This window comes from Pinus tabuliformis, chromosome J, assembly GCF_031772625.1.
Source record: "Pinus tabuliformis cultivar Carrire ecotype Pingquan chromosome J, CPIR1, whole genome shotgun sequence".
Taxonomy (NCBI): domain Eukaryota; kingdom Viridiplantae; phylum Streptophyta; class Pinopsida; order Pinales; family Pinaceae; genus Pinus; species Pinus tabuliformis.
Window position 1 is genome coordinate 861820205 of NC_142295.1, and position 14379 is coordinate 861834583.

Here is a 14379-nt window from a genome sequence, read left to right on the forward strand (position 1 = left end):
TTTCCCACATGTACTGTGGAATCCTTGTGGTCCATATGTGTCCAAAATCTCATGTGATGTGATCCTTACGAGTACCCCACCCCCGCCACACTCCAATGTTGACCAAAAGGATTCGTCATCACTTTCCCTGAACATGTGACCGCCCCTTCCCCACACACTGCACTCCATTTTATCCCGAACTTAATTCTTCTGACTCCCAATATTGAAAAAGTGCGCGATTCTTAAAGGGATTCTCTACCATGTGGAATTCCAGACATCACAATCTTGGCACAAAGTTTCATGGGGCCGGATTTACCTGACTAGCAATAGGATGCCATCGATTTTCCTTTCTAAGAACCAAAGCCATTGTACATGTCCCCAGACTCGAACTAGGTGTGAAAAAATATTCCCTTAAAACCCTCTTCTGTAGCATCCGCAGCCTTTACACCACTAGTACTGGGGAACTGCATAGGATATATTAAAGTAACGTCTTAAAGTAACATTTTGTCCAAGAGCTCCAGTTCTGTTCTGGAATCACATGTATCATGTAGAAAACCAAACCGATCGATTATCACCTAAGTAGTATAAGCAATTTTTCTACCTTGACAGGTGGCAATGTAGGTATGAAGTTCTCTGGAGATGGGTATCGTCATCAGACCCCAAATGGTATTTTGAATGTCTCCAGACCATGTTAGATATTAATTTCAAAAGCTTAGATATTAATTTCAAAAGCTTAGTTTAATTATTTGATGTTTAAAAATTAATTGGGTATATTTTTTAGTTGAATTTATTTAAAGTTTTGTAAGAATATTTTAGAATGATAAATTTGTTTAAAATCTGATCAAGATTTTTTGGAATGATAAGTTTGATATATGTAATCTATATCATTCGAGAATTTTAACAGTTTTTCAAAGTACTAAATCTATTTATATGTTCAAACACATTTTAAATAACAAAAACTTACAAGCTCACAAAAAATTTCTTTCACCCAATTCCAACCAAAAAACTCGGAACATTAATTTTTTCACCCCATTTCAACCAAAAAAAACTTCAAAAGAAAAGAGTACACCAATTTCAAAAGGAACTTCACACATATTGAACACTTTGCACTGAACATTAATTTTTTCACCCCCATTCCAACCAAAAAAAACTTCAAAAGAAAAGAGTACACCAATTTCAAAAGGAACTTCACACATATTGAACACTTTGCACTGGGCCAGTTCTGTACAATACTCTAATAATGATTTCAAAAAATTCGAATACGATTGACCAGTCATAAGTCGCTGATGAGGACGTCACAGACCAGAGTAAGAACACAAGCACCTAATAAACATGCACTCTATGTCAACATGCACTCTATGTCACAAGGTTTGGCGAACTTCAATTTTGAGGTTTAAATTTTGGCTAATTTTAAAAAGATTTTGAGGTTTTGCATGGCCATTAACCCAGTCCATAGATCAAAACTCATTACCTCATGTCATAACTCAAATTTGTGATCTATCTTTGCAGTTTCCATGTTCATGATAGCATTTTATTTTTATTTTATTGATGTTGATTCCTTACAATTTTATCCTATATTTCATTTCAAGTTAATATATCTATACATATAGAAAATGTATATAAACGAACCTTATCCGAACCCCATCAAAAAATTCGAATTCAAACCAAACCTAATCATTGTTGAACCCGAATTCAAACACGAACCATGTGATATTGCATTTACATTCAAACCTAATCATTATTGAACCTGAATTCGAACCCAAACCATGTGATATTGCATTTGCAATTCGAACCCGAACCATGTGATATTGCATTTACATTCAAACCTAATCATTATTGAACCTGAATTTGAACCCAAACCATGTGATATTGCATTTGCATTGAAGCCCCAACTTTCACCGGGTTAAACTCATAAAACCTTTCAGCCGTTCAAACTCATAAACTTATTTCTTCGGTTTAGCAAAAGCTATAATTGTGTTGCATTCATAACCCTAAATTTTCACCAGCTCAAACTCATAAATTATTTCTTCAGTTAAACAGAAATTATAATTGTGTTGCATCCATAACTCAACATAAACTTATTTCTCCCTTTTAACAGAAGTTATAATTGTGTTGCATCCATAATCCTAATTTTCACCAGCTCAAACTCAAATTAGTTCTTCGGTTTAACAGATTATAATTGCGTTGCATCCATAACACAACATAAGACTTGCACAAAAATTCCCAAAAGATGAGACCCGATAGAAAATGGCAGTAACTTGAAATCAGAAAATTTATCACCTCCAACATAGAATTCTATGTGAAAAGTCCTAAAGTCTGGATAATCTATATGATTGCTTCACTTTCGAAACAACAAAATTTTGACTGCTAGGAGTTTCCTTCAATTGTGTGAATAAAATCATTACACATATTAAGGTGCTGCAGCTAAAACTAACATATTTCATGGGCTAACTTCCAATTAACTTGTACAATGCACAGACGAGATATTGATCCATGGCAGGAAAGAATGTTTTCACCATTAAATCAGTACAGAAACTGTTCATGGTACACAACATGTGTGTGCTTCGGCTAAGGATCGATATTCATTATATAGTAACATGCTGTTTTCAAACATATTTCTCAATGCTTATCAGTTATAATTTAATCTCGGCAACTAGTTCAATTTCATGATTCCTCAGAGATTTTTTATATATAATTTTGATAGCGATCAAGCAATCTTTTAAATCATCATTGCAATCCCTCCATTAATACTTGTAAAATTCAACAGGAGTGTAGTTACTTGTTAATATAATCCTGAGAGTATAATGAAATGGAGGTGAGCCTGATCTTATTTCGGCCATCAATGCATTTTATCAATTAGCATTTTAAAATCCATATAGAGATTATAACATATACTTTAAACGTCCTAAAAGATTAATCAATATATATTGCTCTTGTAATTTCTTTTAAAATACTTTTAGGTCATCATGCATTTATCTAGATTGAAAATATGCATCTGACATGTTATTACAGAACAAAAATGCTCTGTTACTCATCAACAAGGGAAATAAACAAAGTAGGCTTGCATTCACTCTTTCACCTCTACCATGAACATACATAAGAGAAAACCTGAAAACCACTAGAAATTGCTATACATCATGAGTGAAGAGAATGTTTATGCAGCCACCCTTCAAAATCTTCTTAACACTTACAGTTTCAAGTAAAACTAAACCCTGTCAATAGTACTCTACTTTCTTTTGAGAGTTAACTCTCATATGCTATTACATCATTCTGCTCTTATTCTGGGCAAGGGGAATGAACAGATAAACATTTTTTAAACAGCAGCATAATTATGGCTAGTCCCACCAGGGAAGCTGTACTTGATCCTCCAAAACAAACATGTCATTGTACGCAATTGAAGCATCTGGGTAAGCACCGTCTTCCACTTTGAGGAGATGATATGTGTATGTCTGAGGAAGCAGTTTTTCACTCATGCCTTCTTCTTCTTCTTCTTCTTCAGCATGTGAGAGGTCTGACTGATCTGCTTCAAAAAGATGAGAGTTCACATGGTCCAAGGATGAATGACCACAGTCAACATGGTGAGGACTATCTTCATCCAGGACCCCACTGCTATCTGTTCCAGAGCTCAGAAGATCTTCGTGTTTACAACCTGCTGGTGTATCCTTGGCAGCAGTACTTCTTTCAGGGTTCCCAACACAGTCAGAGTGGGAGGCAGGCTGGGGATAGACTTTCTTGTCAACAGACTCAGAATCCTTTGTGAGGGCTTCATGGTCACTGTCGTGTAGCTTGTCTGTAAGGAAGGTAACCTGATATGACAGAACCAACCCATAAGATACCCTGGCATGAGAAGCCATAATATTATAGCCAGTAACAAGTTATCTAGATCTTGTGTTCCATAATAAGGGCTGGGCAAGAAAGCAACTTAGAAGAAGATATTAAAATTTACATCTACAGATCTTTCAACACACAGTCCTGTTGGGAACTGTTGGGAATCCCTGAGCTTAGGAGATTACAAGCTACACGCAATGATCTAAATATGTTGCATTTTTAGTTGCTAAATAAAATCCAATAAAAAATCTTCAAAAGTGCACAAAAGACATGGCAAAAGCTAAAACTGTGATAACCTAAACAATTCACTAAATTTGATAAAATTCTCATGCATTTGCAGGGAAATTCACAAAAAAATTCCTACTGTAAAACCTAATGAAAGATTAAATGGTTTCTCAAATACAATTTTATTAAAAATTAAACTCTTGCATCGAGATCAGCATATCACACCTCAGCTCTTAATTTATCCTTTTCTTTGAGCAGGCTATCATAATCAACTCTCAAATTCTCATAGCGTGATTTCAGAATATCATAATCCCTTTCCAACTGCTTAGTTTTCCACCTTGCCCGCCGGTTTTGAAACCAAACTGCAACTTGCCTAGGTTGGAGGCCCAACTCCTTGGCTAGCTGTATCTTGCGCTCAGGTTCCAACTTGTTTTCGATCTCAAAGCTTCGTTCGAGGAACTGCACTTGGTCAGCAGTCAGCCTTCTCTTCTTCTCCGGTGGATGGATACAATCATCAAGGTCTTCATCTCCAGTTTCTTCCTGGTCAAAGGAATTGTAAAATGGTCTTTTTGACACATTACCTATCACTTCCTCCAAATTAGCCACAGATCTTGAACCTGCAAGAGAGCCAACAACATCAAAAAAAGTTATCAGAAGAAGCCATAGCTATTGCTTAACTTCACTTCAGTGAATTTGAACAAAGTTACAAACGCATCAATCAGATTAGAAAGAAATATAGTTTTAAAAGTAGAGATCCATCTGTTCAGCCAGTGAATTATTTCATAAGGGGAAGTATAGATGTAATCAAAGTCGTTGGAAGCAGGAACAGGGTTTAGAGGAAGGAGAAGTTGTAACAAGGTTACTATCGGTGAACCTACAGTTGGATCATTGAGAACAGCAATATGCAAAACCTTAGCAATCTGTTATAGTGGGGAAGGCATATCCATTGGATGACCCATCTATTGTCTTGACGGTAAGGGTCGATGCACTAAGAGCAAGGCACTTGCATCAATGGATGGGTTGGTTGCATCAGTCTAGTTAAACAGAGGGATAGAAGTTTTCTTATGGCCTCTCTTTTTCACTGGGGTAAGCCATGTAATATTTCTGTTAAATTAACAAAATCCTCTACCAGATAGTATTACATTATCGCTCAATTTTTTACATCAGCATATGCAAACAAATCAATTAAGCCACATACCCTTAAAACACATAACCCAAGCACTGCAAAATCCATGGAGCTAACAGTTTTTGACAGCAAAACCAAAACAATATAATACATAGCACGACCCATTACAATGAACTAAACATATATAGAGTTCCATGGATGATGATATAAAACTAAAATCCCAAAAGAGTGGTGACTACACTTCCCCTCAATGAATGAAAGAAAACACCCATCATCCATTGAAGCAGAACACTGTTTGGGTGACCTTCAGACTTATGTTAGTGTAAGGCAGCTAGCAGAGGGATACTAATGGTCTTTTATTCATCGCCCTAAAACCCTTTTGAAGCAGCTTTATTGGATCATCAATGATCCAGGTCATAGAGGAGACGAATATCAATCGGATATACAGTGATAACTGGAAATTCATAAGCCACCAGTGCAGGTCCCCCAAGTTCACTGCAGGAAAATATAGGTACCCAATAAACATCGTGCTATATTTGATACCTGAGCTTTGCTAGCTCAAATTGATGAAGGAAAAACAAAATAAAACAAACAAATATTCAATAGCCCAGGATATCTGATAGAGTACCAAAATCCCATAAAAGCAAACAAGGAGAATACTCATTGACCCTGAAGGAAAACATCATTTGTCTGAAGTCAACAGGCTTACAATAAATTATGCCCATGTCATTGAAACTGTACAAGGATTACAGAGAATTGCACAAAGAAAATATTCATTGACCCTCCGCAAAACACCATCTGTGTAAACTGAATAGGCTTAAAATAAATGATGCTCATATAAATAACAAGGATTACGTCTAATTGCACAGAATTCAAAAGCTTACCATTGAAAACAGGAGAAGAAAGCAGAGCTTCCAGTGCATCTGCAGAGCGGGAAATGTTCTCGTTGCCCATGACAAGGACGTTCGGCCCACCATACATTCTCCCACCAGACATCATCATCTCCTTAGAGAAAAACTCCTTCAAACGGTGTCCTCCAGTAGCATTAAAAGCTGAGCATATGCCCACCTCAGAATCGCTAGCAAAACCAGTAGTTGCCCAGAGATATGTGAATTTTGTGGCGAAAGAAGCTACTTCTCCAGAGAGCTCGCATGCGAGATACCAGACAACAGGAAACAACAATACCCATCATTCGGAACGCTCTGTTCCCCAGTTGGGTACTGCTAAATCCTCTGTTTTTGCCAGTTTCTGATCAGAAACCGGTAATAAGAGAAAGAGACAGAGATTTCGCAAAAATTAGCCGTTGGATTGAGCGAAGTAGGACTGTGGGAATGGGTTGATCCAGAGGAGGAAGAACAGGCGAACGCGGTGGCGTGGCGAGGGGATTGATTGAATTGTGTGTGCAAGGAGACGCTGAGGGTGGAGAAAGGAACGACGACGGGGCGTGGCAGCTTTGTAGGTGTTCAGCCCCATATGCCTGCCGGGTTTTAAGAAAGCTGCCCGGCAAAAGTCTGGCGGCATACGTTGCTTGTTCACCATGTATGGATAGTGGATGTATGTATATCTCTCATCATTCATCCATCCATCATGCCATTACCCTTGTTTATTTCGTGCATTTAGGTTTCAATTTAAACTGTAATAGCATTGATCGAAGGATATTATTTTGCTTTTGGGTAGCTTGGAATTTATGCAGACTGGTATGGTCGTATTTGTCAGAAGCAGTATCACATTTTTTTCACAAAGGGCGGTGATAATAAAATTTATTTATTATTGACAGTAAGGTTTGTTCGCTAGTTTAATTTTTTTTAAGTTTGTTGGGACTATATTTTTATTATTTTCAATAGATTGGCATAAGAAATTCAATTATTAATTTCACATTAAAGAATGTGTTAACAAAACACGCTTCTTTATATCAAATCTTATAGACTACTTAATTTAATTATAAAAATATATTTAAAAATAAAAAATAAAAAATAAATCGTTTTTATAGTGGGATGAGAATTTTCACTAAAATTAAAATATATTTTCAAAAATCACTAGATGGAGATTTCCAAATTCAAATTTATGATTTCAAAAAATTCCGAGATTTCAAAATTCAAATTTATGATTTCAAAAAAAATTTAATCAAATTTCAAACAAAATCTAAAAAAATAAAATATATATATATATATATATATATATATATTTCACCATTACTCTACGCGATCAAAAAATAATAAAAAGAATTACTTTTAAATGGTCTAATATAAAGATTTAAATAAATTTTAACTCAAGCTTCTAGACGACTCTTTTTTAAATTATAATTATATTATAAGTTAGGATAGATATACATCATACGTTAGACAGTTTATATCAAACCGATCAAAGAAGATGATAATATAATATAATTCGCTAATATTATTTTTATATAAAGAAATAGATTTTAATTTATTAAAATTGCGGTCTAGTTTTAGATTTATTCAAATTTGAATTAAAAATAATATTTTTTTGTTTAAAAAAATGATTTTAGAAGTTTATATTTTAATAATATAGTAAATATATTATGAATTAATTTTATTTTATTATTAAAATATTTATAATGGAAAATGAAATTTGTTATTTTAAATTGATGAAAATGATAACATCAAACAATTTAATTACATAAAATAATTATAAAATAATTCCCTTTTTACAACCACAATTATAATTTTAATAAAAATTATCTCATCATATTTATAATTTAAGTTATAATAAATTGCAAAAACATAAATAGCTTAATAAAAATTATTTCTTCATATTTATAATTTAAGTTATACTAAATTGCAAAAACATAAAATATAATATTAAATTTTCCTATTATTTAAGTTACAATAAATGGAAAAAGATAAAATCATGTAATTTTTATCTAATTTAATTTAATTATTTAATATTAATATTAATATTTATCAATCATTAAATTTTAATATTAATCATTTTGTGTTTTATATTTATTTAATTAAATTATTTAATATTAATATTTATGAATTACTAAATTTTATTATTAATCATTTTGTGTTTATGATGATGATGGTGGTGGTGGTTAACGTCTACTGAGACTAAACTTTGGTTTATTGGACCTAAAGAAACGAATTATTTAGTATGATTTAAGATTTTATTCCTATGTTCAAAAAGCTTGGAGAGAAGCCTCCCTAGCTCATTGTAATTTTAACATCGTAAAAGGCTAGGAAGGTTAGTATTGCAACAAAGATTTTGAAACTGAGATCTAATGTGGTTGTACGCAGGGCACTCTAAGAGAAAGTGATTTTCATTCTCGATGTTCGTATTCTCACAGAGATGGCAGAACCTTTCCATCCATGGTGTTTTAGGAACTGCCCAATGACCCGTTTCAATATGCAGCTCATGAGAGTTGGTTCTAATCTTGGCTATATTAATTTTCTTCTTTGAGCTAGTTAAAACAGAGAGATACTTTTGATCTTCTAGGGTGGGGTTGATGACCTTCTTATAATAGCTTAATTTTCTTTTAGCTGCTAAATCTTTCTCACACCACATTTTTTCTTTGAACTTAGAAGTAACAATATTTTTAATGTTATTAATGTTTTGGAATGCATCATTCTCGTTGATCTCCCAATGGTTTAACCAGGCCCTCGTGTCTTTATACCACCCCCATTTGAGCCTTAGTTGGTATTGGCTGGAATTTAAAACTAGCTTAGGAAGTCTATGATCTCCTATGTTATTGAGCTTGTGCTTGTACAACAGAGGCCTAGTCATAGCTAGGCTCTCAATAGGGGAAAGACCTACTTCTATAAGGAGAATAAGGTAGGGTGTATTGCTTTTAATTTTCAGGTTATACGTTATAAAGCGCTTCTGGATTTGCTCAATCTTTCTCCAGGATTCTCTAGAGGAGTAACCATAAATTGGTCGGAAAGATTAAAAAACAAGTAATTTTAAATGGTGATGAGTTGAATCAATAATAATCATTTTATTATTGATTTCACAAATAAATTATAATTTGTTTTCTCATTATATTAAAATAATTATTTAATTAGTTAAATTTAGAAATATTTTAAAAATATAAAATAGAAAACATTAAATTTTGATCAAGGAATAAATGTTATGTATAATATTACTTCGTATAGAGGAAAAATTATTATTTTTGTAGTGAATATGTGTGTGTGTGTGGAGATCTCCCAAAACCTCGTAGCTTATTGCTCTGCTAGGCAGGTGGATGGACTAAGGAAGTATCCCTCAGTCTTTTCCTTCCTCCCAATGGCTTCATAAAGTTGAACTTTGATGGAGCATCTAAAGGGAACCCGGGGCTAGTGGGGTATGGAGGAATTTTCAGAGATGACAGAAGCATGCTAATCGAGGGGATTAAAAATATGCTCAAAAACCAAAGTACTCAAAATCTTTCAAAACTAGCGCCAAATCATAGATCTCGTCGTTCTGATTCCAACGACACTTGAATTGTCTCAATCCGACACCGCATGAGAAAGTTATCATGTTCAGAAGTTTTTGACAAACAACTAAAAAGTCAACTTGCATGGTTGATGGGTTGATGTATAGACATTATACATCATATAACTAGTTAATAAGCACCATAGAAACTAGCAAACAACCAACATATGAACCATGGCAACTCAACCATAATATCACCATCATAATTGAATACATATGCTCATAGATCACAATAGAAAATACCTCTTATTAACATATGAAAATTCCAACCAAATCAGGTACTTCCACGTACCATTCGACCATAGACAGGGTTGAACCAAATCTTTCTTTCATCCAGCCACCCCCATACCATATTCCAAGCATGAATGTGGGATGTAATAACTAAAAAAAACCAAACTAGGGCTTCCAAAGGCCAAACCACCTTAACCCTCAACTAGTGATTCCACCTCACGGTGAGAAATTACTAACCATCACCAAATTGGTCTCTACCCAAGTTGTCTAGGGTTCCAGAGTGTGTGTTCCAATCAAGGCTTCCAGGACTAGTAACTCAACCCACAGCTGTTGTCGATCTCTAGAGCACTTTTCCAACCAAGGCTTCCATGGCTACTAACTCAACCCAAGTTGTTCAAGGGCTTCCATAGCGTTTGTCCAACCAAGGCTCCAGGAACTAGTAACTCAACCCACATACATAAGGAACATGATCACTAACCAGAAAATAAATGTGAAAACCCACAACACCATGGCTATCCAGGAAATGGAAAGGCTAGGAAAAACTATTTTCAATCCAGGCAATCCTCCATACCAATGACAAATCATAACCAAATAACCACATCCATATGCCATGCATGTCAAAACTAGCAAGGAGACCATACATGCAACTCGATACTTGAAAAGCAAACCTGTTGTAGTTGTTGATCCCAATGTCCCCTTGTGCTTTCCTGGTTTTCCTTTCCTTCTTTCTCCAAACCCCAAATATGCCACAATACTCCAAGAGTGATCCAAGAAAACTCCAAGCATGCAAGGGTATGAGAGAGAGAATAGATTAGAGAGATTCAAGCTAAAACTGACAAAAACCTATGAATTGATCCTCTAAAGCATTTTTATCTTTGAGGCCTCTATTTTCTTCATTTTCCTCTATTTTTCCTTCAATTTCCTCCTCACATGCAACCTGTGACCTTTCACCTTCCTTTTCTCCTATTTTCTTTTATTTTCGTAAATAAATGTCAATTAATGCCTCTTTGTCTTTGCTAATTTCCTTAACCATAATAAGCCGAAATGAACACCCACTAGGATGTTTTTCCCACCATTTAGCTTGGAATATGTGTCCAATGACCTTGGTCTTATTTATTTTTTTACACAGACAATCAACTAGGGTTGTTATAATAAGCTTACATGCAAAAAGCAATTGTGGATTGGAAAATTTTTAGACAAACTAAAGGTCAGAGTGTCCAAAGTTACACACAAGAATTTAGAAGAAGAGCTTTAATCTTGGGTGTTGATTTGTCTTCACAATATACTCTCTTTAAATACATAGGTAGATTACATAATTATTTGAGACATACTATACTTATGTTTAATCCCACCAATCTAGATGAAGTATGTGCTCAACCAATTCATTTAGAATCAAGAGGAAAGAATGTTCCTTAAGAGACTAGCAAGAAATCATTCAAATCTGGAGACAAAGGAAAGGGGAAGTTTAAGGGAAAAGGAAAAAAAATGCTACAGTCAAGAAAGAGGGAGAGAAACTTACTTGTAAACATTGTTCAAAAGAAGGCCATGATGAGACCACTATTGGAAATTACATCTAGAAATGAGACCAAAGAAGTTTAATAACAAGGGGAAACAAAAGATTGTTGCTACAACTCAACAAGATCTAGGATCTGATTTAGGTGATGAAACCAAAATCACAACCATGGGAATAAAAGGTATAACTTCTAATGCAAGTACTAGTTCTTCTAGTAAGTCTATTGAATCTCAAAATGATAAAGAAAGAAGTGAGTTTTTTCATATCAAGGTCATTACAAAACATACAAAAGTTAATACATTGTTTGATAATGGATCCCAAGTCAATCTTATCTCTAAACCAATTGTTAATAAACTTAATCTAGAAACTACACCTCATATTAAACCTTACCCTTTGGGTTGGGTATGTGATGATGCCAAATTACAAGTGACAAGAAAGTGTAAACTCAAATTTGTTATCACTACAAATTTTATAGATGAGGTAGAGCTTGATGTTGTACCAATTAATACTTGCGGAATTGTTTTAGAGAGTCCATACTTCTATGAACGAAAAGCCATATTCTATCATCATGAGAACAAACATGATCTTTTTAAAGATGGAGTTGAGTATATTGTTAGAGCACAACACAGGAAGATGAACTTATCTCTTGTAAATGTTGGTTAGATGAAAAGGCTTGTAAATGCTAGTAAGAATTTCATAGTCTACTTAGATGATATTGTGATTTTCAGTAAGACTCGTGAAGAGCATGTCAGGCATGTGAAACAAGTTCTAGATGTCTTGAAAAAGGAGAAGTTCTACTTGAATATGTCCAAATGTGAATATGGGAAAACCTCTTTGGTTTATTTGGGTCATATTGTAGGAGGGGGTGAATTGAAGATTGATCCCTCAAAAGTTGATGTTATTGTGAATTGGCCTAAACCCAACAATGTAACAAAAGTTAGGAGCTTTTTGGGAGCAACCCAATATTGGAGAATAATTATCACTAAATTCTCACCCATTGCAACACCATTACATGCTTTGACAAGTGTGAAACAATTCTTTCAATGGGGAGGAAAGCAACAAAAAGCCTTCGACACATTGAAAGAGAAAATCGGTATAACACCAGTTCTAGCACTTCTAGATCTTAAGCATCCATTTGAAATTCAAACTGATGCAAGTGAATATGCTACAGGAGCAGTTTTGGTGCAACATGGTAATCCAATTTGTTATCATTCTGAAACATTTACCAATGCAGTAATTAACTATCCAACTTATGATAAAGAGTTGTATGCTTTGGTACAAAACATGAAGAATTGGAAGCATTATTTAATGGGTAAAGAAATGATTATTCATACTAACCATCAACTTTTGCAATATTTACAATCGCAAACTAAGATATAAGAAGTTAGATATTTCAGGTGGATGGGATTCCTACAACAATTTCATTTGGTAATCGGGTATAAGAAATGTATATACAACAAATTTGCAGATATGTTATCAAGGCCTGTTGTTAACGCATTTGTCATTCTTAAGCATAACTCAATCATACATGAAATTTATACTAAACAATATGCCCAAGGTGAAGATTTTAAAGATGTTTATGCAACTTTCAGTCAAGGCAGTCATGTTGAAGAGTTGGTTTATCATGTTCATGACAAGTTATTGTATCATCTTGGCAATTTATGTGTTCCACATGGTGAAATAGTCAATTTCATAAGGGAATCCTGCGCTTCTCTTATTGTTGGTCACTTTGGTGTAGGCAAAATAGTTGCACAAATTCAAAGGTATTATTATTGGCCTTGCATGAATGACACGATTTCAAAATATGTGAGAGGATGTTCCATGTGTGCTATTAACAAGCCTAGTAATAGGAAATTGGGTTTGTACACTCCACTTCCTATTCCTTCTCGTCCTTGGAAAGTATTTCTATGGATTTTGTAGGGGGAATCCCAATGTCTAGGAAAGGTCATGATTATCCATATGTTGTTGTGGATCGTTTAAAAAAAAAGTGAGTGTTGACGCCATGTAAGAAATAAGGTACAGTTGAACAGATCACAAAGATGTTTTGCCAAAATGTATGGGTTCACTTTAGGTTACCCACTTCTATTATTTCTGATCGAGATTCTCGATTGTCAAGAATTTTTGTTCAAGTTTGTGGTATCTCATGGACACAAAGTTGAAGAAGAGCACTGCATTTCATCCACAAACTAACAGCCAGACAAAAGTAGTGAACAAAACAATAGTGCATCTCCGTCAAAGATATTGTGGTAAGCATCCTAAACTTTGGGATGATCATTTGCATTACATCTAGAATGCCTACAATAGTTTCAAGAATTCATCTACACAAGTATATCCATTTGAATCTTGTTTGGGTTATTTTCCAAAGTCTCTTTTGGATTTCATCTTTGGTAAATATATTGCAGTAGATGGACATAGTGATGTCGACAAGGCCAAGCGTTTCATTCAACAAATTCAGCTAGTGCATCAAAGAGTACAATAACAACTAGAGAAAAGAAAAACCAAGTACAAAGTAAGACATGACAAGCATCGGGTTTATCATGATCTCCAAGTGGGAGATCAAGTTTGGTTACACATCAACAAGGAAATACTACAAGGCAAAGGTAAAAAACTCAAGTCAATCAGATATGGTCCTTTCAAAATCTTGGAGAAGATGGGCAAAAATGCTTTCCGATTAAATTTTCCACCTTACATGAAAATTTATTCTGTTGTGAATGTGGAAAAATTGAGATTGTATGAGCCTCCAATGATTGATGAAGATAGTGTTCAGATTCCATCTATAGAATATTTTTCCCCTGAATATTTAAATGAGTTGTAGGAAGACTCAATTCTTGACAAGAGGATCAGGACTTCACGTAGAGGCAATGTAGAGTATCTTCAAGTGGGACTAAAAGGTAAAAATCCAAGTAAAGAAAGGTGGATTGAGGTCGGTAACATGAGGGAGTTGTACCCTCAGTTACTTGCCGAGTAAACGTATACTTTTGGTGGTCCAAAAGCTTCCAGTAGGGAGGAATGATCCAGGGGATAAAAAATATGCTCAAAAATC

General features: G+C 34.5%; 1 protein-coding gene across 1 annotated transcript; it reads right to left on the reverse strand.

Annotated features, from left to right (window-relative positions):
- Positions 1-3026: 3026 nt before the first annotated feature.
- Positions 3027-6627, reverse strand: LOC149229408 (homeobox-leucine zipper protein HAT5-like). The gene is made up of 3 exons (XM_089378627.1): positions 6043-6627; positions 4258-4649; positions 3027-3785 (listed from the first exon to the last, which is right to left on the reverse strand). Exons 1-3 carry the CDS (start codon positions 6158-6160, stop codon positions 3315-3317), a joined length of 981 nt encoding a protein of 326 aa, XP_089234753.1. The 5' UTR covers positions 6161-6627; the 3' UTR covers positions 3027-3314.
- Positions 6628-14379: the final 7752 nt, after the last annotated feature.

Bases quoted from the DNA above. Each gene is read 5' to 3' on its own strand.
- LOC149229408 (XM_089378627.1), bottom strand. From the start codon at position 6,160: ATGATGATGTCTGGTGGGAGAATGTATGGTGGGCCGAACGTCCTTGTC. The intron at 4,650-6,042 runs GTAAGCTTTTGA...GCTCTCTTGCAG, and splicing joins TTCTTCTCCTGTTTTCAATG to GTTCAAGATCTGTGGCTAAT. The intron at 3,786-4,257 runs GTGTGATATGCT...CTGTCATATCAG, and splicing joins AGGATAAATTAAGAGCTGAG to GTTACCTTCCTTACAGACAA.